The sequence below is a fragment of the Halichoerus grypus genome, chromosome 4, assembly GCF_964656455.1.
Source record: "Halichoerus grypus chromosome 4, mHalGry1.hap1.1, whole genome shotgun sequence".
Taxonomy (NCBI): Eukaryota; Metazoa; Chordata; class Mammalia; order Carnivora; family Phocidae; genus Halichoerus; species Halichoerus grypus.
The window spans coordinates 69,263,608-69,291,594 of NC_135715.1; the positions used below are offsets into that span (position 1 = coordinate 69,263,608).

Sequence of the window (27,987 nt, forward strand, 5' to 3'; positions counted from 1 at the left end):
TGTTGAAGGCCAATATGTATGTAGTGCACACGTCACGGAAGACATCCTAAATCCACTTAGATAGGAAACATACTTACAACAAAGGATTTTGATGGACGTAGCGTGAGTCGTGTTTTCAGCTTTAATGAAAGATCTCATGCCAATGACAAAAAGATTTCCAAAGCAGGTTATGAAAGCTATAACCCAGACAAATATTCTGAGGATATTGTTAGCCAAGAGGTCCTCAAATGAAGAAATGCCGTCAGTCAAGGGCATACATATGCGGACATGGGGAGCATAGGAGCAGTACCGAAAGTTTGTGAAATAACTAAATTCAAAGGGAAAAAAAGAGTCACTTCACAGCAATGACAGAAAAACTAGAGTTGCCGTCCTATATCAGAGCCGCTGCTCTGTCAGGTATGCAACTTCGCTAGGTCTGTTTATTTTTGGTTATAGTGATTATAGAATTCTTTATCAAATATTATGTTACTCTAGGCAGTGTGCTTCTTGGGAAGATGGAGAACCTGAAGGACATAGAAATTCTGTGCCTTGACTGAAACGAGTCAGGGGAGGACATGAGAATGTGAAGTCTCTAGGACTCCATTTTTCATCATCACATTGAATTATTCTTTAGGGTATTATAAAAAGTAAATTGTCCTTGTTACACTGACCTGCAGCAAACATTCAGGGGCTTGGGTTTGGGATGGAAACTGAAAACATCCCTGTCTTGTACTTCGTTTTAATTATACTCACTTAACCAGCCTCCTTTTCCCTGACACTGGCGGGAAGGGAGGGTCTCAGAGACTAGGAAAACTCAGTCTCACGGGAGCTAGGAGAAGAAGCAGATTTCATACCAGGGCCTAAAAGGGCTTAAACAATTTCTAGAGGCAAATATAGGTTTGTTTGTGATCAATGTATTTTTGATCTAGGTGTGTGGAAGCTTGACGTGTTTGAATTGGGAGGTCATTTGGCTTATCGCCATTCCCCAAACCTGTGTATTTAGGCTCCCCCCCCCATTAAAACATATTCCATTTTTGTTTTCTTGTACCACCTCTTTTAGTTCATTTCTCTTTGTCTAATCCTTTTTTGCCATCTCCCCATTCGGTTTTGAGACTAGCCAGTTAAATCAAGCTTTACTCTGCCGCGGCCTCAAGAACCCTGTGATCGATTGGCTGCCCAGATCCACCTCACCTTCCCTTCATTGCTCGTTCCGTTCAGGCATATTGGCCTTCTTCCAATTCTCAAAGAAGCCAGGCTCACCCCTCTTCTTACTGCACTGCTTTTGCTGTTCCCTCTGCCAGGAAGATTCTTCCCCCTAGATATTGCCAGACCTGCCCCTCCCTCCATTCAGGTCTGCTCAGATGTCACTTCTCTCTTCTATGTGAACCATCTATCTCCTCTTTCTGTCCTTTTGTCTTGCTACACTTTTTTCCACAGTGTTTATTCACAGTTTATTTGTTCACTTTCTGTTTCCCAAAGCTAAATGGAAGCTCCATGGGGCAGACATTTCTCTCTCCTGTTTGTCCTGTGTTCTCAGATCTAGAACAGTGCCTGACACATGCGAAGTATTCAACAAATACTTCCTAGATGAGCACGTGAAAGATGGATAATTTAGTGCTGGGCTTGTCAGGTAGGGAAATAGGGGGCAATCGCTGCCCTCAAGTAGCTGACAGTCGAGCTTCCAGAAATCATCTATGCAATTAAAGGAACTTGATGTATAATTCCCTTTTTATCTTCTCCTTGCCTGGAGTCCTTGGTACACACTTGACTTGACCTTTTAGTTCCTTTAAGATTCCATTATGTCCACTGTCTTCAGATGGACCCAGCTAAGGTCTCTTGGTCATTCAACCTTTCCTCCTGCTGTGACCATGGCACTGGTTGGCAGGTGGAAGGAGAGGGGGTTATGAGGTGGAAGTGTTTCAATAAATGGTGGACAAAGAGGTGAAGAGAAACTAGGTCACTTAGTAGGGAAGTAACTAAGTTAAAACATTTTCTGTTAATTATTAGCTGCTTCTTGACCTTATTTTAAGTGGCAGCTTCTCCATCAAGTTCTAAAAAGGTTGAATTTCTCTAATCTAAAAGGACCTCACATTCTACCCTCAACAAGGAAAAGATAGCCTCATTAAATAAGTATCTACTGGTGCCACAGAAAGAGAAATGATGAAAACCATGTGGATATGCATCAAGTACTTGTCTTTTAGTAATCACACCTACTGCAGAGACTTAAACAAAATGTTCTCCCAAAAGAGCACCTTCACACCAACCATTTCATCCACTTGCTGCACCCAACTTGTAATCTTACACCGAATCCTCCCTATTGTTGTGGATAACAAGGGTTAATTTTTGAAATCATGAACACATTAGAGTACACAGTTGATAAAGAAATGAATCATGTCATAAACACATATATTAATATAACACAACTTACAAAGTGCACTTTAGCCAAATATATTAAAGTGACATCAAAAACTACTATAAAGATTAATTACCTCCATTTTGTAGTGCACTTAGTAACAGTAACAACACCTGGAATTTATATAGCACCTTTCTTCCTAAGGGCTCAAATCTTAGAGCAGCCGACTGCTCATTCATGTGAGGTGAATTAATGTTTCCAGGTCTCCTGAGTACCATTTAGCCAGGGACTTCATCTTGTGTAATGTGTGGCATTCTGGTACCCTGATCTCTTATTGGGCCTCAATTGGATAAACAGCGTGTTTCCAGAGAGAAGTGTCATTCATGTCGGCACATCATAATATTGAACTCTATTTGAACAGGGACCAAAGGTGACAAAATTAAAAAGTTCTCAATAAAAAGACTTTTCTTGCATAAAAACACATTGCAGTGATACATTAGACAGTTTATACTAGAACATCGGCAATATTTCGCCATGCTTACTTCTCCATTTTTCATACATACATACATGTGAGAAAGATTCATCATGGGTTGAAACATCCGTGTGTTTATATTTGGAATCTCTATCCTTTCCAGGTCTCTGGAAAATATGCACAATAGGTTTCACGTTTTCAGGGCTTAATTTTTTAATAATTGCATTTTTTGTCATATCCTAGATACCATGCTTCAAAGTCTTGTTACCAGTTCAAATTAGGATGAAAATTTTACAGTAAACTATCTTAGGAGATTGCCATTTCTATTTATGACTTTTGTAAGTTGGAGCTGATTTTGTCACTTCATATGCTGAATTACATTCTAATAGAACATCCTCATGCATTTCTTTGATTTAAAAATGGCAGTGGTGATTTGTGTGATCATGAAATTGGCTGCCTAGTTTGATTTTATAGACCACGCCATGTGAGCTTTAGAGGGTTTCAGACAGGAACTGATATTTCCAACCTGAGAACATCACTGAATTAAGTTTTGTGAGAACCTGGATTCAAATACAGTCGTTTCTTCCAGGCCTATGCATCTTTAGGGTGGAAAACCATGGAAGCAGTAAGCAAGGCTTCAATTCAGGACAAGTGTTCCTAAGACAGTACTGGGAAGCATAACGCCTTTCCTTCCTCCAGACCCCATGAGATGTCCTCAGAGGGCTCCAGTGGGAACCGCTATATTCCTCATTTATCCAGAAGCTTCTTCAAATACAGATTCTTTGAAGACTCTTTAGGACGGCATGAATTAAGGGAGTCTGCCATGTTCTCAGGAAACAGATGGAGAGAGGAAAATCTAAAAAGACAGAAGCCTTTTACTTTTAAGGTTTATTTTGAAAGATGTTTGATTCTCACTCAGTTTCTTTTTGACTGATCTGAATAAGGATTTCTTGACATGGTTCTGAGTTTTCACCCATCCACTGAGTCTTTCACAGAACTGCCTTGTTCTTAGGCAGTCAGAAATGAAACCTAGTGGAGCAATTATACTCCAGAATCGTCCCAGGGCCTCTGATGCAGGAAACTCTTGCGTCCTTTTTAAAGGATTTGTTTCCCTCTTTCTTTTGCTCTCTGGCTTTCTCCTGGGCTTATCACAGTTTTAGCTCTACATGGATTGTGTGTGATTATTTGATTAATAGCTGATAGTTTCCAAAAGGGCAGGGGTCACTATATCTTGGGTACCTAAGACAATGCTATGAATAAATTGGCGGCCAGCAAATGTTTGTAAAATAAATGTGTAAATGAATCTTAAAAAAAAAAGGATTGAGACAATAAAGAAAATAAATAAAGAAAAGTGTTGGGTAAATAGTTTCTAATTTGACTTTTAGAAAGGCATGATGTGGTAGCATGATATTTTGACTTTTAGGATTCAGTGTGTAGTAAGTGAAAAATCATTTTGTTCACATCCTAAGGTCTATTATTATATGAAAAAACAATATATTACATATATGTATAACACACACACACACACACACACACACATCTTTGTTTTTTTATATTCTCGCTTCTTAAGAACAGGAACCAAGTCTTTTTCATCAGTGGATGCTCACTAATACCTGTTGAAAGAGAACTTAATCTGGAATTAATTTCCAAAAGAAAACTATTCAGCAAGAGGAAAAAGTGATATTAAGGATTAATCTTTGGAATTAAATGAACAAAAGCTTAAGGCTGAGATCACATAATATGTATGCCCTCAGTGTAAAAACAAACAACAAACTTGAACCAACAATGGTTATTCCTGGGAAAGGAATGAGGAAGTTCAGAGAAAAACTGGCAGAGTTCTTGACTCTATTTAAACCTCATACATTTGAAATTTTAAAATACTAAACAACATTAAGTGCCTGAATGTTCATATTGGTGAGATAATTTTTTTCTTTACTGAGAGAAATATAAAAAGCATGCACCGTAGACCAATATCAAGTAGACTGTTGTAGCAAAGGGGAAAGGAAAAAGCAAGCCTTACATAATTTGTTTTTTACCAACTGTTCAGTAACCAAACTACTGAAAATTTAATTCTTTGCGAAGATTGCAGGATGAGATTTTTCCATGTGAATCTGGTATACGTAGCTTCAAACACAGAAATGTTTTTTACAACATATTGAATGGTTTTGCTGTCATTCAGTACATACTTGATGGTAACAATGATATTCACAACTGTCTGATGATGCATGCTCAAATAAAAACCCCTCTGTGTATCAAATACCCATTTAAAAATAAATGTGGTTCTGAGTAAAGTACATCCACTAAAATGATAATCAACATACTGTTATATTTCACTTACAGAGACTGAAGTTGTTTAAGACTTTCAAACTGGTTCTTGTGGAGATACAAAAGAGGATTGGACGACAGATTCCTTTTGTACCATTAGAAAGAGGGAGGAAAGAAGCATCAGGATGTTATTATTTTGGAAGCTTGAGATGTTGCCATTTAAATCTGCTGATGGTGGGAAGAAGAACTTACAGTTTTTGTAGAAGCTTCAGGTCTTTAAAAATGTGGGGTGGTAGCTCCATTATCATATTGCTAGACAGGTCCCTGTTGATGACAGTGAAAACCCGACACAATTATATAGGAAATAAATGACATGGTTATTACTCCTCACAATTATCATCATCCCATTGGACATAACAGAAAATATGATCCAATTTAACCAACCTGATAACTTGTTACAAAACAAGGCTGTGTGAGTCAGCCAAATGGATGTGTTTTCCATCACTTTCAGACGTGTGATATTTTGCTCATCCAGTTCCTCTCCGGAATTTCCTCTCAGTCTCTCTCCAACACATTCCCAACCTGGCTTTAATGTCTACTTTGATTAATTTCCTCTGGTTCAGGTACTCTCTGTACATTTCAATCATTCATTATTTCTGTGATTCTTATTTGGGTCAAGTATATGATATCTTGTTTATCCAACTGTATTACAAGCTTTCTGAGGCCAAGACCTATGTCTTCTACTTACTCTTGCTTTCCAGCTAGGACAGTATTGGCCACATATTATCTGCCCAGATAATCTTGAATGGATGAATTTGCACATTTTAAATCTATTTTGATATGGTACTATTTTTTAAAAGAAATTAAAAATTTAGAATGAAATATAATACGACTGTCCAATCCATGAAGAATCATAGGGAAATGCTTCTACAGAATATATAAAAGGATTTGCTTGGGTCAGAAGGAATCAGGGCTCTTCAAGAGTCCAAAATATCCTTCTAAAGGGAAGATGTTCAAAAGTGAAACAGACATGCAATTGCTTAAAACTCAAACAAAAGATCTTATCTATTTTTGATGCTTTGGAGCTGCTGATGGGTATGTGGGAGTTACAAATAACTAAGACTTAAGTCTTTTTCTAAAGAAGCTTACAATTAGAATAAACAACTAGATTATAAAACAAGGAAGGAATGAAGCAAGTGCTATTATAGATGTACTGACTAAATAAAGAGGAAGGAGTTGGAAATCAGGAACTGTTTGAACAAAGCTTTATGATTTTCATAGGTAGTATAAAAGAAGAACAGCTTTTCAGGTGAGAGTTAAGCAGGATCAGTGAAACAGAAACTTGAGATTCAATGACATCTTCTGGAATTGGCAAATGGTCCAGAGAGGGTGGAGGATGAAAAGCATGGGGAGATGTAGAGGAAGTGAGTCTGGAAATGAGCATGGAGACAAAATGGAAGGGCCATGAATATATTCCAAGGCAGAACTTCCCAGGGCATAGTCCAGGCATTAGAATCAAAGAGGATTCTTATAAAAAGAGCACATTCCTCGTGCCCACTCCAGAACTATCTCTTCAGAATCTCTGGGAGGGAGCCTAGTAACATGCATTTTAATCCAGTATCCCTTGTGATTCTTCTGAACATTAACATTGAAATCTGGCAACAAGGAGTGAGAATATGAAGCAGGACAGGGGCATACTATGCTCTGGTTCATGGGATGATAGTTCTGTCGGAAGCATGAAAAGTCGGAGAGTCAAACGATGGAGACCAGGCAGGAGGCTTTGACCCTGTACCATGTGAAAGCTGATGAGGGCTTAAGGGGGTCATGGGCAGGTCTCACCATCTGGTAGGACATGAAGTGTAAGGAGGGTTGAAGGGAAAGGAAGAGGCTTCGAGCCTGGCTGCCAGGAAGGATGCCGATAGCCCTATGATGGTAAGTTCAGGGAAAGAAGCTGGCAGGAGGGTAAGGGTTATCTATAAATTAATTGTAACAGATTACTTTTGAGATGCTATCATGATATCCAAGTGTAGTTGTCCTGCCAGGTGGCAATTCTGATCTGGGGCTGCAGGTAAGAAGAGGACACCCAGGTCTAGTGTAGAAGGAAAGCCACGAGCTTGCATGGGTCAGAGTGAGCATGACAACAGAGCAAGATGATGATGTCTTGTGCAGCTAGAAAACATCCTGTTAAGTGTTATGTTGAAAAACAAAGTACAGCCTTTTGGAAGAAAGGACTTTAGTGGCCTCACCTAAATGTGCTTATTCCTCTCCAGCACGGTTTGTTGTCATGAAGGCATAGTAAAATTATCTAACATTTTTGTAAATTCAGGAAGTAAAAATGCCTTGTTCAAGTTAATTCTATAAACTTCTGAATTTCTTTTTTCATTTACTGATGAACAGTGGATTGGAATAGATTATTGGTGATGTTTTAAAAAACAAGCTAATATCTCTTAATCAGACTCTTTTTTTGGGGGGTGGGAATGTGTGTGGCTCTGCCTAAGTGTAGGATAAAAAGAGGATTAGAATATTTTTCAAAATGTGGACTCCGTACCACTGTTTCCTTAAGTTTGCACCTAAAACATGCTCCTGTGTGTCCTGGGCTGCTCACTTTCTCTATCCTATAACCCAAGTCCCTATCAACCCTCTAAAGTCTCATCAGGAATGCCCTTGTGAAGAATAAGTGAGCGATTCTGAGGGAGCTGCTTTTCACTTTTTGCCATAAAATGACAATATTTTTAGTTGTAATGGAGTGTCTTGCACATACTAGGCATTTAGTAAATATAGGTGGATTTAGTTTGTGATACTTATAAATTCTTTTGAATTATCTTGATTATTCGTGAATTAGTTTTCAAATTACTCTTCCTGAGTTATTTTCCCCAGTACTTCCTGGATTTCTAAACGAGGCATAAAGAATGGGGGAGAGGTTAATTAAGAAATTAATTTCCATTTTTAGGCTTCAGATCAGGAGGAGGAGTTCTATACCCAAGTCACCCCCTTTGTAATGCAACAGACTTAGTTTTAACTTCCAGTGATACACAGTTATGGGGGTAGCAATGAATGAATAGCAAGACAGATGTTTTTAAAAGTTTTAGTTCCACAAAACATATATTTGAACAGAAAAAGTTACATGAGCTCTCTGAATATTTTTCAATAAACCCGATCATTCTAGACATTTGTATTTGCTTCATCTGCTCTGGAAGTCGTAATTTCTCCAGCGATAATAAGCATCTTTGTTCCTTTGTTCAGTCATGATTAATATGATTTCAGTCAGTCATTCATTTAGCAAGCATTTATTGAGAATTAACTATACTCCAGCCATTAGAGATAATAATCCTTGAGTTTAAGGAGCTCTGGAAAACTCATTTGCTCCAAAACACACACACACACATACACACATACACACACACACACACACACACACACAGGAAATCACCCAAAGAAAATAGGGAGAGAAATTAGAGTAGGCTAAATCCATATTAAGCCCACTGTTTGATTTTAATATGCTTTTGGCTTTAGGATAATGTTGGTTCTCTTAATTGATTTTGAATATCCAGGAGTCTGCAGAATTTGATTGCCACTAGGGAAAAAGCAGCCTCCCTAGTCACTTAAATTTATAATCTTGGAAGAAGCAATCCTATTTTCCTAGTAGACAATGCTACTTACAGTTCTCCTAAATTTTTTAATGAAGAAAATGTCTTCTCTGGAACAAAATCAATTTGATTTCTAGGCAGAAACCTGTAAGACATGGTGAGAGTCAGCACTGTTGGTTTGTGTCTACTGTAAGAACCAGTTCTCATTGGGAGATGCCACTGATCCGGGGGTAATTCCATAAGGCCTCCTTTGAAATCTCAAAGTAAGGTGTGTTCTGGTGTGGAACGTAAAGCAGGTATTTCTCACCAAGGATATCCACGTGTTCTCTCTAGGAAATGCTGCCATAGGTAATTTGAGGTGCTGAGTGTGGTCTATGAAGCTGTGTTTTGTTTGGAATCTGATTATTTCAGAAAGTGTTCATTTCCCAATATACACACACGGATGTCAAATTTGGAACCTGTTAATTAATTAGAGTAGGCTTTGAGAGGATCCGTTAATTAATTAGAATAGGCTTTGAGAGAGAGGATCCTTGTGTAAGGCACATTCCTTAGGAAAAGGCCGGAAAGAACAAAGCTTAAACCAACCCCATAGCAGTTTCTGGGGCCACAAATGGATTTTAAATTGGGTGGTGGTGGGGAAGGCAGTGGTTTTACATTTCCTTTGTCTAGAAATGGAATTCTCCAAGATATACAGTAAAAAGAGGGGGTCTGCCGCTAACTGCCTTACAGAGGTGTTAACAAATGAGATCATGAGTGTGACAGTGATTCAAAAGCTACATGGGGCTATAAAACAGAAGGTGTCAATGGAATTTGTTTAGTTTACCAGTGTTCTCTGTACCAGTGTTCTCTGTCATTATCTATGAGAAAAGGAATAAACTCTTTGGATCTGCTGAGTGGGATAGCCCCTCTTTTCTCATTAAATATGCTAGTCTGCAATCTGATTGATGGATACGTAGCCTGGCAATAACCTTATCTCTTAGTTTGTTGAAAAACAATGGTTAGACGACTACAAATGAATATACTCCAATTTTTCTTTTCCAACCACCTGTGCAACTATCAAACATTACTGCTTACTGCATGTGGAAAACTATGGTTAAAACCAAAGCAAAATTCTTGTGTTTTTACCAGGGCAAATATGCCATAGCCGATCCACGTGCATACCACCCCCCACACCCTTTGAAAAACGTAATCATCAATCAGAATCACCAGTCAGAATCTTTGGCAAACCAGAAGACATCAGATATTCTTCCCTTAAGAATAAAATTATTATTTTTTTCTTTAGAGAGAAAGAAGAGACATCAAGGGATAACTGTTCACTGGCAGTAACAGCTAATTGTTGTAGAGCTAACCGTTTGCGCACACATTATCTCATTTCCTGAGTGATCACGGGGTTAGAGGCCAGCTCAGCTGAGAGGATGCATGGAAATGCTGATTGCCCTCAGCAAGAAGCAGAGCTGCTGGAGATCTAGAGGCTGGGCAGCTACATTGAAGCCTGGGACCCACCATCAAAACTGATAAATCTATGTGTGCATTTTCTAGGACTGCAGTTTCAGACCAAGGCTGTAAACAAAACACTACTTTAAAATTCCTTGTCAGTATTTTCTTTTGACTTCCAAATCTACTGGGTTTCCCCTCTTTACTGATTTCCATTGTATACTTACAGCACCGTGAGTGAATTGCATGACAGAAAGGTGGAATTCCTAAGATGTTTTATCCCGTTGCCTTCCAAATCCCTAAAAGGCATGGAGGAGAAATATTTTTAATGTTTTTGCACAAATCACAGGTCTACAGGCACTTTTTGTTGATATAACAGTTCTGAACTTTATTTTTTCCTCATTCCAATTTTTATACTTTCTTCCTAATTATTGTAGGGTTAATAATATAATTAATATTATGCTTCTTTTCCCCTTCCAATTAATATTCAACTTAATAAAATTGAGGGAAAGGGCAGCCCAATATTTCATGAGTGTCTCTCTGTGCTAGATACCATGCTATTAATTATCATTATATTGCCACCATCATAGTGGAACTACCATTTATTAGACTTTTATGGTGTCAGGTACTCTTCTGAGTGCATAACAGCATTCCTGCAAAGTTGGTATTATTTCTCCCCCTCCTCCCCACCCATTTAACATATTAGTAATGTGAGGCTCTTGGGAATTCACTTAATTTCTGGTCACACAGCTGGTAAATGGTAGAATTGACCTCCTAACCCAGATCTGTCTGTATCTAAAGCCTAGACACTAAACCATGGCATCATAGATTCTTATATTCTCACATTCCACTGACATCACATAGATACTTTCATCTCTATTTTGCTAAAGGAGAAACCCAAGCAAATTTATCTTCCAGATACTGAACACCAGAGTCAGGATATGTATCCATTTGCATGATGGAAAGTGACTACTCTTTCTTTTATTTTGTTTTTGTTTTTTGTTTGTTTTTGGTGCTGAAACCCAGAAATGAAATGACCGCTCTCTCCACCATGCCTCTGAGATCCTGCCGCTGGGTGTATCCCTGCTCCAGTGTGGCTGGGACAGCCCTTCGTGTCACCTGGGGACTTCTTAGAAATGCAGACTCTCGGCCTCCACCCCAGTCTTTAGGACTGAGGTCTTTTTTTTTTTTAATTCCACTATAGTTAACATACAGTATTATATTAGTTTCAGGTGTGCAATATAGTGATTCAACACTTCCATATAACACCTGGTGCTCATCACAAGTGCCCTCCTTCATCCCCATCACCTAGTTTCCCCATCCCCCCACCAAGCCACTCTCTGGTAACCATCAGTTTGTTCTCAATAGTTAAGAGTCTGCTTCTTGGCTTCTCTCTCTCTCTTTTTCCTTGGCTCATTTGTTTTGTTTCTTAAATTGTACCTGTGAGTGAGATCATACGGTATTTTTCCTTCTCTGACTGATTTATCTCACTTAGCATGATATTCCATCCACGTCATTGCAAAGGAACTGCGGTCTTAACTAGTCCTCATGTTGTTTGCGATGCATGCTGACACTGGAGAAGCACCGGCGGAATGATTACATCCTGCTGGTGATCCCTTATGGCAGCGGCATCCCACCATCAGGGAACCCCCCTTGGGAGCACTCTGACATTACCACTCCTAGCAGCGCCAAGGAATGAGACAGAGGCAACTTTCCTGCCAAGTCTCCTAACTTCTTTTTATAGTCTGCTTCCTATAATCCTCCATATATATGACAATAGCTATTTTGCTGCTTCTGAACATTTCTCACATTAACACTAAAATCACCAATCCTTTTGTCATTCCCTTTTAAGTTTCATTTTATAGCCATCCAGGTGGTCTTGTAGGAACTCGATATTTTTTTCAGCCTTAAAATACTGTGATTAAAATAATAAACACTATACTCTCTTAAAGGTCCAAATATGGGGTGCCTGGGTGGCTCAGTCTTTAAGTGTCTGCCTTCGGCTCAGGTCATGATCCCAGGGTCCTGGGATCGAGCCCCACATCGGGCTCCCTGCTCGGCGGGAAGCCTGCTTTTCCCCCTCCCACTCTCCCTGCTTGTGTTCCTGCTCTCGCTATCTCTCTCTCTGTGAAATAAATAAATAAATAAATAATTTTTTTAAGATCCAGATATTGTTAAATGGAATGGGAATAAATGTTTTTACATTTCACAGGTATAACAGTAAAGAGTTGAGAGCATAGCCCTACTGATGGCAAGTGATGGAGGAGAAGCCTGGCCAGGGCAGTTTTTTTTTGCCTTATGGGGTTTTTTCGGGTCTGACCTCTCAGTTCTCTGCCCTCTTGGTTTAAAGGCCCTTTTCCATGTGCAATCAGACTATCTTACTAACAACATATTTTCACTGGATCTCTACATTTTTCCCTAGTGTTTGAAGGAGCCTTGAGTGACCATGAGTATGCCAGAACCCAGGGTTTTGACAATGGTTCCCGATCTCCTCTTGGTTGCTGATATCCATTTTGGGGAACAGGCCTGGGCCCTGATCTTTTTCTGCTACTTTCACCCTTTCCTGTTTGCTTCTATTGTGCAGATGTGCTCATGTGTTTTCTAAGTTGTTTTTTCTCACCTATTCTTAACAAGTTTTATTCTCATGTTCAGACCATTATTTCCCTTTCGGCAGTGGCACATCTACGTAAGACCTCTATTGCCTTAAAAGTATTGTGGTAACAGGTATATAAATAAATAAATAAATAAATAAATGTATGTCAGTAAATAAACACAAGGGCACCTAATAGTTGTAACAATTAATTGTAAGGCTAGCTCAGAAAGGATCAAAAGCTGAGACACTACAGTTTTATCATCTTACGAGTATTGAGTTCCCTGATTTAACAATGAGGAGAGTTCCAGGGGACAGTACAATCAGCATTTCACAGGGCAAGAGATGTCTGCGTGGGACAATACAGCCTGTCTCAGGAGACCGTGAAGATGAAGGTGGTAGGAATGGGGAGTAGTGGTAGTGAAGCCATGAAGTAAACCAACTAAATGTTTTAAACAAGTATTGGTTCAAAGTTAACAAGGAGTGGAAATGGTTTAGCACATTAGTTTCACAAAGGTTTTTGAGCAGTTATTATGTGCTGGTCATTGTACAAATGCTGGGATATAAATCCCAAGGGGGGTTTCTGCCCTAGTAGAACTTACAGAACGGTAGGGGACAGACAAGTAAACCGATGGTTCTATGATAGTGAGAGCAAGACAGGTGTGCAGTGTAGGAACCAGGTGGCATGGTGGACGTCTGTCCATAGTGTAAATAAAGGAGGCAGAGAGGCAGGCAATAAAATTGACTGGCATGTCAGGGATGGCCTCCTGGAGGGGATGTTTAAGCTGACTTTTGAAGGAGATGTTGGAGTTAACCAAAAGAATAAAGGAGCAAGACTTTTCTAATTGAAGGAATAATATGTGCCCGGGGAATTGATTATAGCAGTTTGGTGCATCTGGAAGGAAGACTCGTGAGGAGGAGGAGCAGGGTAGTAGACTATATGGAGGAAGGGATAGAAAATGGGGGGCCTTGGGTGCGCAAGGGGCAAGTCTGAATTTGACCTGCACACCCAGTGGAATTCTGAAAAGATTTTTAAACCAGGAAATAACATAATCGGATTTGGGTTTTGGAAAGATCACCAATGGGCTTTTTATGTAATCATGAATTAACTTCAGGTCTAGTTTCCTTAATCCGGATGAAGAACAAATTAGCTCCTAAATGCATACTCACATCCAGTTGAGATGAGGCATTTGGGCACACATCTGTTTGGGAAGGGCTTCTAAGTAGTTATTAACCATAGACCTTTACACAAAGAAGATGTTAATTAGAAACAAAATGATATGCCACTTTAAGAACAGCATTTTTACTATTTCCACAATTTGGAAACTTGCATGCTAAAATCAACACATCCGGATAAAGAATACAGACATAACTACCTCTTCAAAATGATCTCTAGATATGCGAACGGCACGGAAAAGGAGACAGATGTCAAAGAAACTATGAACACAAAAGTATGATATATATAACCTGGGAATAAACATTGTACAGTTTAATTTTATGAGATGAAACAAAAGTATATATTGAGTAATAATTTTGAAGTTCATGGTAATTTTCCTTGTAAACTTCAAATTTGCAATCATTTCTAGCATCCTACATCCAGAGTTTTTTCTTAAGGGAAACATTAATCACTTACAGTATTAAAGGGCCACATCGCAAACTGCATTAAATCTAAGAAATGGTAGCAGGGGCTCTGGGGGAAAGAAAACAACCCATCAGCATGTTAAGCTGCACAATTAATTTATGATATTGTGGTCCCTTTTGACAAATGGAAAAATAATGATGCTATACGATCAACTATAAAGGAACATAATAATCCCCTGCTGATAAATCATTTCAGTGTATTAATAAATAGTGAGAACATAATTATGAGAACAGCTCTGTCGGGGGGACAAAGATTTTGGAATTTTTAGTGACTCTCGCTGGGCAAAGGCACATTTCCCTCTGTTAAAAATGTAGTCGGAGCTGAACTCCTGGGAGATTCTGATAGATTTAAATGTAGTTAGGAGATAAAAATGAATACTATCTTTGGTTAACAACTGCAAGTCAAACGTGCCTTAGGATTAAAGGAAATTAAAGGAGATCAAAAAGCAATCAACCAGTAGGCTTAAAATATACCATGGCCAGGAAATCGCAACAGTAACTGTGGCTGGACATACAGGAAAGGTTTTGACTAATAAAAATGTTAGCAGGCTTGAGTTTTTTTAAAGCTCTTTTTTGTAAGCTAGTGTTAGATGTTTTTGCAATTTATAGACAGATGTATTGAAGGTTAGATGAACACTTACAGGAAAAACAAGGACTTTAATCCAGTAAACAACCTCTGTGAAATTCTGGTTATTGGATTGTCATCTAGAATTCTGAAAAAAACATATCACAAACATTTCCAGCATCAGAGACATTTGTGAAATAAAACCAGCAAACAAGAAAAGGCCCATGACAATCATGTCTCCCCCAACACCTGCTCTCTTCCTTCCTGCCTGTCCACACTTGGCCCCCATCCTCTTCCCTGAGAGCCCCTCCTTCATCCTGGCTCTTTCCTCCAGATTCTTACCACCCCCCGTCCCAGCCCTTATGAGCTCTGTCCTGATTGTTTTCTCTGCCTGCTTCCACCTCCCATTGGACTTCAAGGCCTGAGTCATACGCTTCACCGCTGTATACTTGGGTCCAGCACAAGCTGAATTATTAATTAGCTGAATACAGGCTTGGTGAATGCTTTGACCTACTGATTGACTGAATGAAGAGTGAATGAGGAAAAAAAATTCTTAGGAAATCACAAATAGTTCTTTGGTCTCATGGTGTTTACATGATGCATTTAATAAGGTCTGCACAAACAAACTCATTAGGAGCTTTGAGGGTGAAAGAGTGAAAATATTCATATATTCAAATCATTGTTTCTAATGATATATGGTATTTTCCTAGAAAGAAATAGACTAAAGGGAAATATGCCTTTTTTTTTCTTGTGCCTTTGAAGCCAGGGGTCCCTGAGGGTAAGAGTTGAAGAAGGGAGTGACATTGGGCACCTACTATATGCCAGGAGCTCTGCATGTGGCAGTTTATACATGCCCTGTGATTTAACCTCACAACATTGTTCTTAGAAAGGAACTGTGATTATAGTTTACAGATGAGAAATTCGGAAGATTAAGAAAGTTGCCTGGGACATTAAGCATAGGACCACGGCATACACAGGATCTGGATGAAGTTGAAGTTCTGGCTTTTTCCATTAGGCCAGGCCAACCTACAGAAAATGGGCAAACTGACACATAGACCCTTCTAACTGCCTGATGTTCATTTTCCTGATGAAAACACAAACGCCTGATGTGAGACTCCTCAGTATGGAGCTGGTGGCTCAGCCTGGAAAGTAATGAAACACCACAAACTACCATATTTTCAGACTTTTCTATGAATGTTCTGGAAATCAAAAAAGCCCTTAACTTGCTTACTTTCTAGGTCAGGGGACATTTGAGAATGTCTGGAGACATTTTTGGTTGTCATAACTCTGGGAATCAGGACTACTGTCATCAACTGGGGTAGAGACCACAGGTGCTGCTAAACATCCCAAAATACACAAGAACACCCCCCTCATCAAAGAATTATCTGGATCAAATGCCAACAGAGTTGCGGTTGAGAAACGCTGGAATAGGTAAACACTGGCTGGACTCAGGAAACTTCCTGAAAAAGCATGGCACAGATTTCTTTGCACATAACTACCATTTGGCATGCCATTATCTGAATTGCTTGGGTAAAGTGCTCCAGATTATGTGACAGTCAGAAAAATGAGTATAATAAACAAGATACATAAATAGATGGAAATGATAAGCATTGATGTATATCATCAAGACTGATCTTTTGTGGGGGAAGGAAAAACTAGACTACTTACAGCCAAGTTAGCTGATGTAAGTCTTTGAATACTCCGGGTCTGAGAGCTGTGATGCAGTTGTGGTTGAGATACCTATAAATAGCATGCGCAAGTCAATTAGGCAAACTCAATGCTCCATTTTAGTCACATATAATCAGAATATGAGCTGCTGCTGATGATTATGGAGTATGGACATCTGTCTCTGAAAGCACCCAACTGGATAAGAAGAGGGGAAGAAATCAAGGAACAACTAGGAGATACAGATAACAAGCCTAGTGTGTGCAACACCGGGGCCAGGACCAGCAAAATGGCCAAAAGTAGTGTGTTGGAATATTATATTTTTTAAGAGTATAAGAGGAGGTTATTCTTGCTTTTGTCCTTTTTGGTCACATCCTTAGTAGACTAGCATTTTAAGAAAATATATAGGTAAATTAGTGAGGGTTAGAAAAAATAAAATGCTAAAATATTGTGGAAATGACCCAAACTTGAGAAGACAAGGTTAAGGAGAGCCTTTGTAACTGGTAAAACTAGGAATCTTTTAATAATTCTTTTAGCATAATAACTAATCTAAGTACTTCGTGATAACCGATTCCTCCCATTTCGCTACAGCCAAGTCAAGCGTTCAAAAATGACCATTCTACCCTTCTAATCTTTACTTAAAATTGTACTCATAATTATAAAGAAGTTACTTACAATATTTGCAGGTTATGTAATCCAAAAAATGCTTTCCTGGAAATGTGTGTAATACAATTATGCTGAAGAAATCTGGTAGGAATAAGATAGAAGAGTCATGTGATTATGGTTTAGGTATTTTATCAAGTTGTTGAATGTGGTCTCCACTTCCTTCAACTAAAAGACACTTTGTGAAACTGGCTTATAAAGTCCCAAGTCCTATTTTTATGTTGAGCAGTAGAGGTGTTGCCCATGAGAGATGGCTGTGAACCTAGCCAATGCCCCTGTCCCACTAGCACCCATGCAGTGAGATTCGGGCATCTCTGGTTTGCACCGCTGAGCTCGTGTGTGATGAGTTTGAGGAGCAAAGTGGTCTTGTTTTACAGTTTTCTTATCCTGACTTGCAAGAGATATGCCCCATGTAAGACCAACCAGTCTCACTGTTGAGCTTTATTTTTTTCAGCACAGAGTTCCAACTTTAATTCCTCATTTCTCTTCATTCTATTCCCCTGGAAAAAGGAGAGGGCAAGTCTTATTCTTTTTTATTTTGAGATGCAGAGCAAGAAGCACAAAGGGAGTTAGTATGGTGCTCAAGGTCACAAATGGCATGAGTAGTTGAACTGGGGCTAGTACATCAACTTCAGCTCACAGGGTCATGATTTACTTAACCCCTGAAGCAATTTAGCAATAGAGTATTATTCAATAATATCTAAGTTGGGAGTATCTAAGTAAATAATTTCCATTTCCTGTGCTCATTATACAATGAGAGGTTAGCCTTGAATTCATATTTTCTAGAGGTATTTAGGAGCAGGAAATTTCCACTAATAATAGTAATTAACGACTACATAGTCTTTTGAATGGCTTCCCTATCTCTTATTTTTATTTGCTTTGGTTCCTAAAATCTTGCACAACACCTTCTTAACTGTTATGATACTTCACTGCCAAACTATTCATAGAACATGTGCTCCTTTAGCATATGACTATACTCTGAATTTTGTTATACTGTAACTATTCATTCCCTAGCAAAGGCATTATAGGTGTGCCAAGATATTAAAAACCTCAGCCATTCAGGTAGCTAGGTAAAGCGGAGATCAGCTCCCAGTTATCAGCGAACCCATCTATAACCCTAAGTGTTAAACAAATATTGTCATTTTCTCTGTGTACTACCGAGTGGAAAAGGCTGGTTCTACAGAGCACATGCATTACATCCATAGATACACAAAACATCAATTTCAATCCCACAAAGTAAACCTGAAACCTATGGAGACCTCATGTCTTTCCAACCCTCCTCCCCTGCACCATGTCTGTGAAGAGATGCTTCCCACTGCAGTATAAATTGTGCTTTTGGTTTTAAAGTTCTGCTATGAATAGAATGAATCCATACAGATCAATATCTGTTTTAGCATTTCAGAGCCCTTGAGTGATGTAATGAAAATTAAAATAATGAATTGTGTTACAACAATAAATGAAAACAGAAAAATAATATAATACTATAATATAGGTATATTGAAGTTCCTCTTAAATATAAGATTTACCACCTAACTAGTGCGATTTATATTTTAATCAAGATAATGTATTCAAAAGTGGGATGCACATTTTACCTACATGCTCGCAAAATCTTGAAGAGATGGGCAGTCATAAATTGTGAATTTGACTCTGTGCTTTCGATCCTCATGACTCACTGGACATTACAGCCTCTCTGCCTTCCCTGACATGAGTTGAGAATCCAACTCCTTAAATAATGAAGAGCCTCTAGTCTTCTGGTTTGGCTTCAGTTTGCTGGCACCCCACAGAGAACCAGAGTCCCAAGTCCCCTGTCTCAGACTTAGGCTAGTGAATTTTAACTTGATCCTGTAGTATCCCCTTTCTTCTTTGCAGGATAGAAGCTTGGTGAATATGAGGGGAAATTTGGAAACATGACAATTTGGCAAGTGGTGTCCTCTTTTTATTCAGAGCTGAGATATGAGCCCATTTAATATACTTTACATTGAATGGCTTTTTAAGAATAACTTACTGGTTCATGAATTCCTGCTGTTTCAGCTGTCAGGACTTTTCAAGCAGAAACGCCAGGAATTTATGTACCTGAAACTAAAGCAAATAAATGCTTTAATGACATGCATGTTTATAGGCTATTTTTTAATGCAACATTTTGTATTCATGAGCCAGGCAGACTCCTTGAGCTACATTTTGTTGCCAATGATTGCCTTGAACAAGAACCATGTTTAAGAAGGAATTTCTGATTTATATAAGGTTTATGTTACAATGGCGGGGAGAACTGCTGTTGGTTTCCATGGTAGTGGTGATAAAGTATTACAGTCAATGTTATAAATTATATTTTATTTCTCTGAAAGGTCATCTTAAATTTATTCCTCCCAATATTAGAAATTCTTGATATTTTAAAAGATTATTAAAATGAGTAATCTGAGGGGCGCCTGGGTGGCTCAGTCGTTAAGCGTCTGCCTTCAGCTCAGGTCATGATCCCAGGGTCCTGGGATCGAGCCCCGCATCGGGCTCCCTGCTCAGCAGGGAGCCTGCTTCTCCCTCTCCCCCACTTCTGTTCCCTCTCTCGCTATGTCTCTCTCTATCAAATAAATAAATAAAATCTTAAAAAAAAATAAAATAAAATGAGTAATCTGATCAATAGTAAAAGCATTCAGATAAGTTGAACAGCATTTATTCATCTGGCAAATAAGATTTCATTTTGATTTATAAATTTATTTTTCTGGATGCCTAAATGACCTCAATCCACTGAATATTTAGAGCTTTCTAGACCACAATCTCACTCAAAGTTAGATTCAGTGATCTCTTAGGATATATCCCAGTGCAGAGAAGGATGAGTTTGATGTTGGTTCTGGGCAAGATCACAGAACAGGCTATTTAGGACACTGCCTGTGAATGCCTCAAAGAGAAAGTGAACAGGGGACTACATGAGAATCAGGGCATGTCAGACCAACTTGATTTTTTTCTTTGAAAAACTGATCAGTCCGACACAAACATGTGGCTGACATTGCTTATAGGTCTACCAGGCATTGATCAAATGGTTTTATGATGGTTTTATGGACAAAATAAAGAACAATACACATTATTTTAAGGATGATGATGAAGGGCTCAGGAAACAGTATTTGATGCTATCCTCTTCAATATTTTACTCCATGATATGGGGAAAGGTGGTTCATCTAATTTTCATATGACAGAATGCTGGGAAGAATAGTAAATATGTTGAATTTTCCAAAAAGTTCTTCACAGTCTGATAAGAAAAGCTGACTCTAACAAGATGAAACAGAATAGGGATAATTTATGGACCCACCACTAGCTCTCAAATGCCAAGTGCACAAATGCAGGATGGAGTAGCCATCACTTAGCAGAAACACCTATGGCACAAGATTGGGAATTTTAGAAGCATGATCACTAAGAGTTAAGGGAATGAAGTAGCCACCAAAAAGCAAATGTAAGCTTAGGGCATATAGAGTTTAGAAAGGAAACGTTGCGAGCTTTCTCCTGCCCTGCTTTGGTCATATCACAGTGATAATATTACATTTATTCTAAATGCCTCATGTAAAGCAAATGTAGATGAACATATACAGATTAGAGTGACCAGAATGTTGATCAGATATGAAACCAGGTCCTTCTGGGAGAGAATTCTGCTTGAAGAGACGTGTGGAACATGCAGGGTAATAACAGCCAGCTTTAAATATCTACAGTTATATGGAGGGCTGATTGGGTGTGTTCTGATCTGTTTCACGGAGTAAGTCTAATAAAGATGGGAAGCTTTAAAGATGATACCTTTGGCAGTAGTAGAGGTACGTGACAGGACAAAATTTATTAACATATTCTTTGAAATTTCTTTTCCTTAGCATGCCCTCATTCTCTTCCTGGCTTATTTTTCTCCATGGCCCTAATCAGTATCTAACACACTGTGTATTTTCAATTTTATTGTCAATTGTATTGTCTATCCTCCGACCTTGTACCTTAAGCTCCATGAAGAGAGGCCTTTTCTTGGTGTTGTTTACAACTGTAACCTCAGTATGTGGCACCTTGCACATATCAACAAATATTTGTTGAAAGAATGAACGAACATGTGGTTTTCTCAGCTTTTACCCTCCTGATGAATGCTACCAAGGGTTCTGGGGGTTGTCCATTCCCCGGACACCTTCTCCTGGGGATGGTTTGGGTTTTGCTACGGTTATTTGGGCTATTGTAATGCAGAATAGGGAAGGAGAAGGTAAGAGTAGGACAGGAGAGGGAAGGGCATGTCTGAGGCTGGGGGTTGGAGAAGGAGTGGCAGGAGCTGCTGAAGAGTGGGAGAAAAGGGGCTGGGGTACTCATGAGCTCATGAGCTGCTTTGTGATATTCGAGTAATGCTTATAAAGAACTTGAGTTATTTTCAAATCAAAGTTTGGTTAATGGACGTTTTCATCAACAGTAACAATATTCTGAGTCTGGATCATGCAGCTAAGCTTCCAAAGGACCACAGTCAGAGGTCTGGCTTTGAGGCCAAGCTCTAATACTTGTCAGCTGGCTGCCTTTGGGCAAACAAACCCTCTTCTCCAGAGTAGATACCCTCATTTCTAAAAGGATCTCATGATGTCTGCCCCCACCTCACAGATTTTGGGGATTCAAAGTCCAAATGAGAATTCCAAATGTTGGATTCTTTGTAAACTTTAAAAAGTGTTATATAAATATAAAGAATTGTGCAGTATTTTGCCTTTAATAGATAACTTAGTGAGTATTTATTGATGAGGGTCTCCTGATCTCTTTTCTCTCAGTCTCTGGGAGAATCAACCTGCCTAGAAAGCATCAAATAGCAGCTTGCATTGAGAAAGTCTCTGCTGGGTGATAATGTGGCACCTAGGTTTTCTCAGACAAAGTAGAAGTAAACATTTATTTGGAGAATTTTCCAGCTGCTCTGGGCAATTAGGGTTAATCCCTATTTTATTTCACTAGGAAAAATTGGGGTCTGAATTATCAAAAGGAGTGATTCCATATTCTTCCCTTAAGTGGGCTACCTGATACTACAAGAGATATTATTGACATAGATCAGTGGTCCACAAAAGGACTTGGTCTGAGTAGTTGAAATTTAACTCTCCTTTGCTTGATCCTCTGGTGATCTCTCTGCCTTCTCAGAAGTCAACTTGTCCCAAATTAGAGGGAAAATGTAGAGAAGGGAGTTCTGTATGGCCTAGGACAGTAGGTGTTGGTAGAACATTCAATCTGATGCTAGAATGATTTCTTTCCATCTCTAGTTTCTGGTTCTTGTAAAATAAACACTGCATTGGGCATCAGAAGATAGGGGTTCTAAATGTGGCTCTTCCACTTACTAGTTGTAGATCCTAGTTAAATCATTTAACCATTGCAGACTTTAGTTGCCTTGTGAATAATAAGAAGATTTAATTAAAAATTCATAAAATTTCTACGACTCTAGATCATAGAATTGAAACGTACTCTACAACATGAGCCTTTTTTCTTTCCTTTCTGCTAGTGCTATTTTATTTTTCCTCCCTTGAGCATTATTCAGGCAATTGCAAGCACAATACTGATTCATGAATGAACATGTGGTGATTCTAAGAATTTCCAGTAAGATTAGCAGTTAGGATTTCCTCTCTGGAGGAATCTGGAAACCCAGAGTCCATGCACAGCTACTCCACGGTGGCGATTTCAACATGACCACATGCTCCAGGATGGTATTTACAGAGATGTAAGATGATATTTACAAAGGCTGTAATCAAACCCAGGCATGATTATCTCTGTTCACAGAAGATTCCACCTCACTCATGGACTTCCTTCAGTGACTTCTTTTCTTGTATGAGAAAATCTGTACCTAAATTCATGAACAGCATAGAATTGTTGATGGCATTTTAAACCAAATATGTCCGTCTCGTATAAGCCAAAGATCAAATTATTTTTATTCCTTTTAACGTATTTTACATTTCTAGATTTTAACATATTTCACATTTCTAGAAACCTTCTATGCTGAAGGCTGAAGGATAAAACAATATGATTGTACTGCCAAGGGGCCTTACAACATTACTTTGTTAATTTTTGAATCTAGTCTAATGATCATCTTGGCAAGTGTAGAAACTTGATCTTTTCATTATCCCAGAGTGGCTGTACTCAGAGGAACTGACATACAGTAACCAAACTCACAAGAGGTTGAATATTCTCAATTTCTTTATTTAAATAGGAGATATCCAATTCCACCAATAGGAATGTTCTTAGACCCTATCCAAGATAACTGCCCAGATACTTTAGTATGAATAATTTGGGAAGTTAATGCAGTCATCATAACGTTGCTTGGTGAGCAGGGAATCAAGGCAAAAGATAGTTCATGCTAGTTATGGTGGAAATTGACAATCCATCCCTGTCCTCCAGTAGAGACTTCTCTAGGGATTATGTCTCCCAGATCCTGGTTTTCTTTCTTGGAAGATGGCATCTTGATACTTTGTTTCTTGCTGACTACCATTTCTTCACTGCTGACTGTGCTCTATTTATTAACATTTTCTTTCCTCAGATATGCTAATATCACTGATTTCACTAAGATTGTGGTTTTGTTCCTATTATCCTGGGAGATAGGCTGTATCCTATCATTATGTGTTTTAAATGATCTGATCATTCTGGTCTATACTAACATTCCTCTTTAAATTAAAAAGTACATCTAGTGCCTCTGAATCTACAATGTCATTTTCCAAATGATCTTGGAAAATCACATGGAACTATGTGTTTTCTTATTTAGATGCCTGATCTCAACTCCAATTTTGTTCTCTAAAAATAGTTTAAATAAAATCAATTCAGCTATTTTAAATTATGAAATGGAAAGATAATATGCTAGTTTTCAAAGCTTAATTTCCTAATCTTAATTACATTTGGAAAAATAAATTTCATGGAAAAGTTATCAAGTTTATATTTCATTTTACTTAAAAAGATAAAAGGCATCTTAAATAAAACATCACAAGGATTTCTTCATAAAAAACACTACTAATAGCTACTTACATCTGTTTAAGTTCTGTGTATTTGATGAAAACTTTATCTGGAAGACTGTGAATTTTATTTTTCTTAAGAGACCTAAAATAACAGGTAAAGCAGACTTCATTACAGGTTTAATGACCAACCAAAGTTTTCCTAGAAAGTGCATGCTTGAAAACAGGATATTTAATGATACTCCATGCTGCTTAACACATATTTGAAAACGACCGTGGTAACTGAAAACTTCCTCATGGGAGAATGAGAAGTCCATAAAGCAAAATTAAGCAGTTTGCACACATTTGACAAGTCTGGTTAGTATCATAGACTAGAATGTCTATGGTGATTTAACATCTTTACTCTCTGGGTAATTTAACAAAATACAACAAAACAACCCCCCCCCCCAAAAAAAACAAACAAAAACAAACCAACAGGAAATCCTAAGCAACTCGGGGCACCTGGGTGGCTCAGACGGTTAAGCGTCTGCCTTCAGCTCAGGTGATGATCTCCAGGTCCTGGGATTGAGCCCCACATCAGGCTCCCTGCTCAGCAGGGAGTCTGTTTCTCCCTCTTCCTCTGTCTCTCCCCACTGCTCCTGCTTTCTCTCTCTCTCTCTCTCTGTCTCAAATGAATAAATAAAAAAAAGAAAAAGAAAATCCTAACCAACTCATGCATGGTCAAATTATAACATGATTGCAAATTCCTGAGGCTCTCAAAGCATTTTTCCAAAGTACAGGAAAATTTGTACAGTGATAACACAGCTAGCTTCATGGATCTTTTATATCTTTACAATCTTGGACAATTACTGCTATTTAAAATGAGATAGAATAAGCTAGTGGTCTTCCTTTTTATTTCCATTTTTAATTGTACAGTACCGGCATTTTAGTAAAAACAATAGATCAGAAAGTAACTGAAATAAACACTCCAGACCACAGACATTTGTGAGTTAAATGATATTCAAGCTAATCTAACACTCAGTGTTTAAAACCTGTTTTCCTTGGAGAAGAAGCATGAAGAATTCTCTAATGGCTGGTGGTTTAAAGGGAGCTTCTATTATTTTGCTAGTATACAAGTAACAAAACAGAACAAGGGGAGGTTAGATTAGACTACATTGTTTCCATATGATTTTACAGGCAAATATCAGCAAGAGGCGAATTCTACTCACAGTAATGTCATATTGCTGGAAATCACTGGCACAGACTTTAAGCCGACATTTACACATTCCAATTCAGTTCCTTTGCAGTCACAGGGTTGTGGATACTGATTTAGAACTAGGGGGCAAAAGAGTAGTATTTCACTGGGAAAACAATACTTTTTAAAAATTATGACCTTATCTCTAATAAATGACATTGTTCTCTCTTCATCGAAAGTATAACATTTACACCTTCAGTGCACTAATTTGGGCCCATAATAAAAGCAAACAAGACTTCTCACCTAGCCAAATATAGACTAATGTGGTGTTTCATCTCAGTTCTAGCTTCCAGTGGTCATTTCAGAGGCACTTAATAAGTGATTAGAAAGAAACCACAGAAAGGTTTAAATGGCAAAAAAGCATATAGTGAAGTAAGATTAAGTTCTCTTCAATGAAAAACCTTACTATGATGGAGTAAATCTGTAATGGGTAAAATTGAGTCAATTTAATTGAATTGAATGACACAAAGAGGTTGCTCAATAAATGCTTGTTGATTAAAATTAAATTCCATTCTTTTTCCCCTTTCAAACTTCTGGAGCTGGGAGAAGAGAGGGACGCAGTTTCTGCCATAGCCTCCATTGTGCCTTATTGAAATCAACCGAGTCAGATTCCCTCTCATTTTGGTTCTTTGTTTTTCATTATTATAAAGTTATAGTGGAAGATAAAAATTGTATAGATGCTATAAAGCTGAGAGAACCAAAGATCCATCTGTCTGAAACATTCAGAAGAAAAATAAAACTTCAGATTTTACTGTGAAGAAACTTACATAATTATTAAGATAATGGCGTATAAAAGGAGTGAGAAATCTACGGAGAAACCAGGCCAAGTTGTCCCATGGGACAGATAATCACTGTGTGTGTGTGTGTGTGTGTGTGTGTGTGTGTGTGTGTGACAGAGAAAGAGAGAGAAGCGATATTTATGGAGCACTTGATTTTGCCTCTGATCCTATGGGTAATTGTTTTGATGGGAGCTAAGAACATGAGGATTATTTTCCAACTTTTGTATTTATTATTATTTATTGAAATCTTTATAAGTTCTTTCTAATTGCTCTGTTTCCTTTAAATCACTTTTATCCAAACTTTTTAAAATCAATGTCACTGAATTTTGGTAAGTTCAACAAACTTTTATTGAGTACCTGCTTAATTCAAAAGATGCATTCTAGTGTATAAAATTCTGGAAAATATTCTATGTTGTTTATAAGTTTATGCTAATTAGCTCAACTTCTTAAAGATAAGTTCAGAATGTTTACTTCAATGTTTATTGACATCAAAAATAGTGGTTATATTATTAGATTGAAAACCTGGGGTTTGAAACTCTTATTTACCAATAAAAGAATCCCATGTAGTCCAAGCTGAGCCTGTTGTCTAAATGAGCAATGTGAACATAGACCCCTCACCTGCAAGTCAGTCATACCCACAGGCTCTGTATTCTTCTTCAGGAATGCTTCTTGCATCTCTATCTTAACTTTTCGCACTGACATTTTCTGGTTTTAGATTATGAGTATTAATCTGAAGTATTGCAGGAAACATAATGATCAGTATCTCTTTCACTGTACTTTCTCCTCAGCCTTGACAAGGTTGACATTTGGGGAGGCCCATTCTCCACTGTGGGGGGCTGTCCTATACATTATAGGATGCACAACAGCATCTTTGTCCTCTACACACTAGATGCCAGTAGCAACCCATCAGTTGTGAAAACCCAAATGTCTCCAGACAATTGTCAAATGTTCTCTAGGGGCAAAAGTTGCCCAGGGCTGAGGACCATTGTTCTAATCCATTCTCTATAATTTTGGTGGAAGAATCAGTCTCACAAACGCTCCTTATCATATGCTTCTTCCTCTTCATTAAAAGAAAATAAGCCCACAATTTTGGTGGGTGGTTGCCCACTGTGTACAGCAGTGATCTCCACAATGGGATGTGTACAAGATGACTTATTGTGGCTCAGGAAGAAACTGTTAGAACTCTCAGTTATATTTATTTTTAATCTTTTAATTTCTAATTTTTATATATGATGCTCCTGAGTATGTATAGTAAAGCACATAATAAGTGGTGATTATAAACTGGTATTATAAAGTGCATAATATAATATTAATATAGTGTTAAATATATATGCATTATATATACATAATAATATACACATATAATTGTATATGCACCTACATAATTGTGCCTATGTATACATTATACACATGTATGTAATATAGGTATGTATAAAGACATGATTCTATCTACAGAGTAGAGGCCAATGTCCAAGGTGTGCCCCCAAAACCCTTCATGGGCTGGCCTCATCTTCTAGGTCCAGCTCCTCTGCTCCAGGCACTCAGAACCACTGGGAAAAAAGGCATTGGGAGCTGCTCTGCACCTTCCTACCTCAGCATTTGGCAGATCTTGCTTCCCTGCTTGTCCTGTTACCTCCTCCCATTCCCTCATCCAGGGACTTCTAAGTCCATCTCAGTGTCATCTTCTCTGTGGTTCTTTCCCCACCCCTGGCACAGCCTTCATTTCTTCCAACGGGCTTCCACATTCCCTTGTGCAGACATCATTCCCCCAGTTTAGCACTATATTGTACCTTCCCTGCTTCCATCAGGATTTGTCTTTCTTGCTACAGTGTGAAGTATTTGTGAGTTGGGGCCA

The 27,987-nt window shown here is 38.4% G+C and overlaps 2 protein-coding genes across 22 annotated transcripts in view; one reads left to right on the forward strand and one right to left on the reverse strand.

Moving 5' to 3' along the window:
* Positions 1 to 27,987, forward strand: part of LOC118521761 (uncharacterized) — a 479,907-nt gene that overhangs the window by 47,375 nt on the left and 404,545 nt on the right. The gene's annotated exons all lie outside the window — the stretch shown is intronic.
* RXFP2 (relaxin family peptide receptor 2) overlaps positions 1 to 27,987 on the reverse strand; it is a 54,937-nt gene that overhangs the window by 7,095 nt on the left and 19,855 nt on the right. Inside the window, exons 4-15 of the mRNA XM_078070503.1 lie at positions 25,328 to 25,433; positions 24,193 to 24,264; positions 17,227 to 17,298; positions 16,555 to 16,626; positions 14,963 to 15,034; positions 13,851 to 13,922; positions 10,318 to 10,389; positions 8,730 to 8,801; positions 5,322 to 5,393; positions 5,143 to 5,214; positions 2,900 to 2,971; positions 78 to 307 (exon numbers count right to left, since the gene is read on the reverse strand). Coding sequence (XP_077926629.1) covers positions 78 to 307; positions 2,900 to 2,971; positions 5,143 to 5,214; positions 5,322 to 5,393; positions 8,730 to 8,801; positions 10,318 to 10,389; positions 13,851 to 13,922; positions 14,963 to 15,034; positions 16,555 to 16,626; positions 17,227 to 17,298; positions 24,193 to 24,264; positions 25,328 to 25,433 — 1,056 coding nt within the window. The remainder of the gene's footprint in view (positions 1 to 77; positions 308 to 2,899; positions 2,972 to 5,142; positions 5,215 to 5,321; positions 5,394 to 8,729; positions 8,802 to 10,317; positions 10,390 to 13,850; positions 13,923 to 14,962; positions 15,035 to 16,554; positions 16,627 to 17,226; positions 17,299 to 24,192; positions 24,265 to 25,327; positions 25,434 to 27,987) is intronic.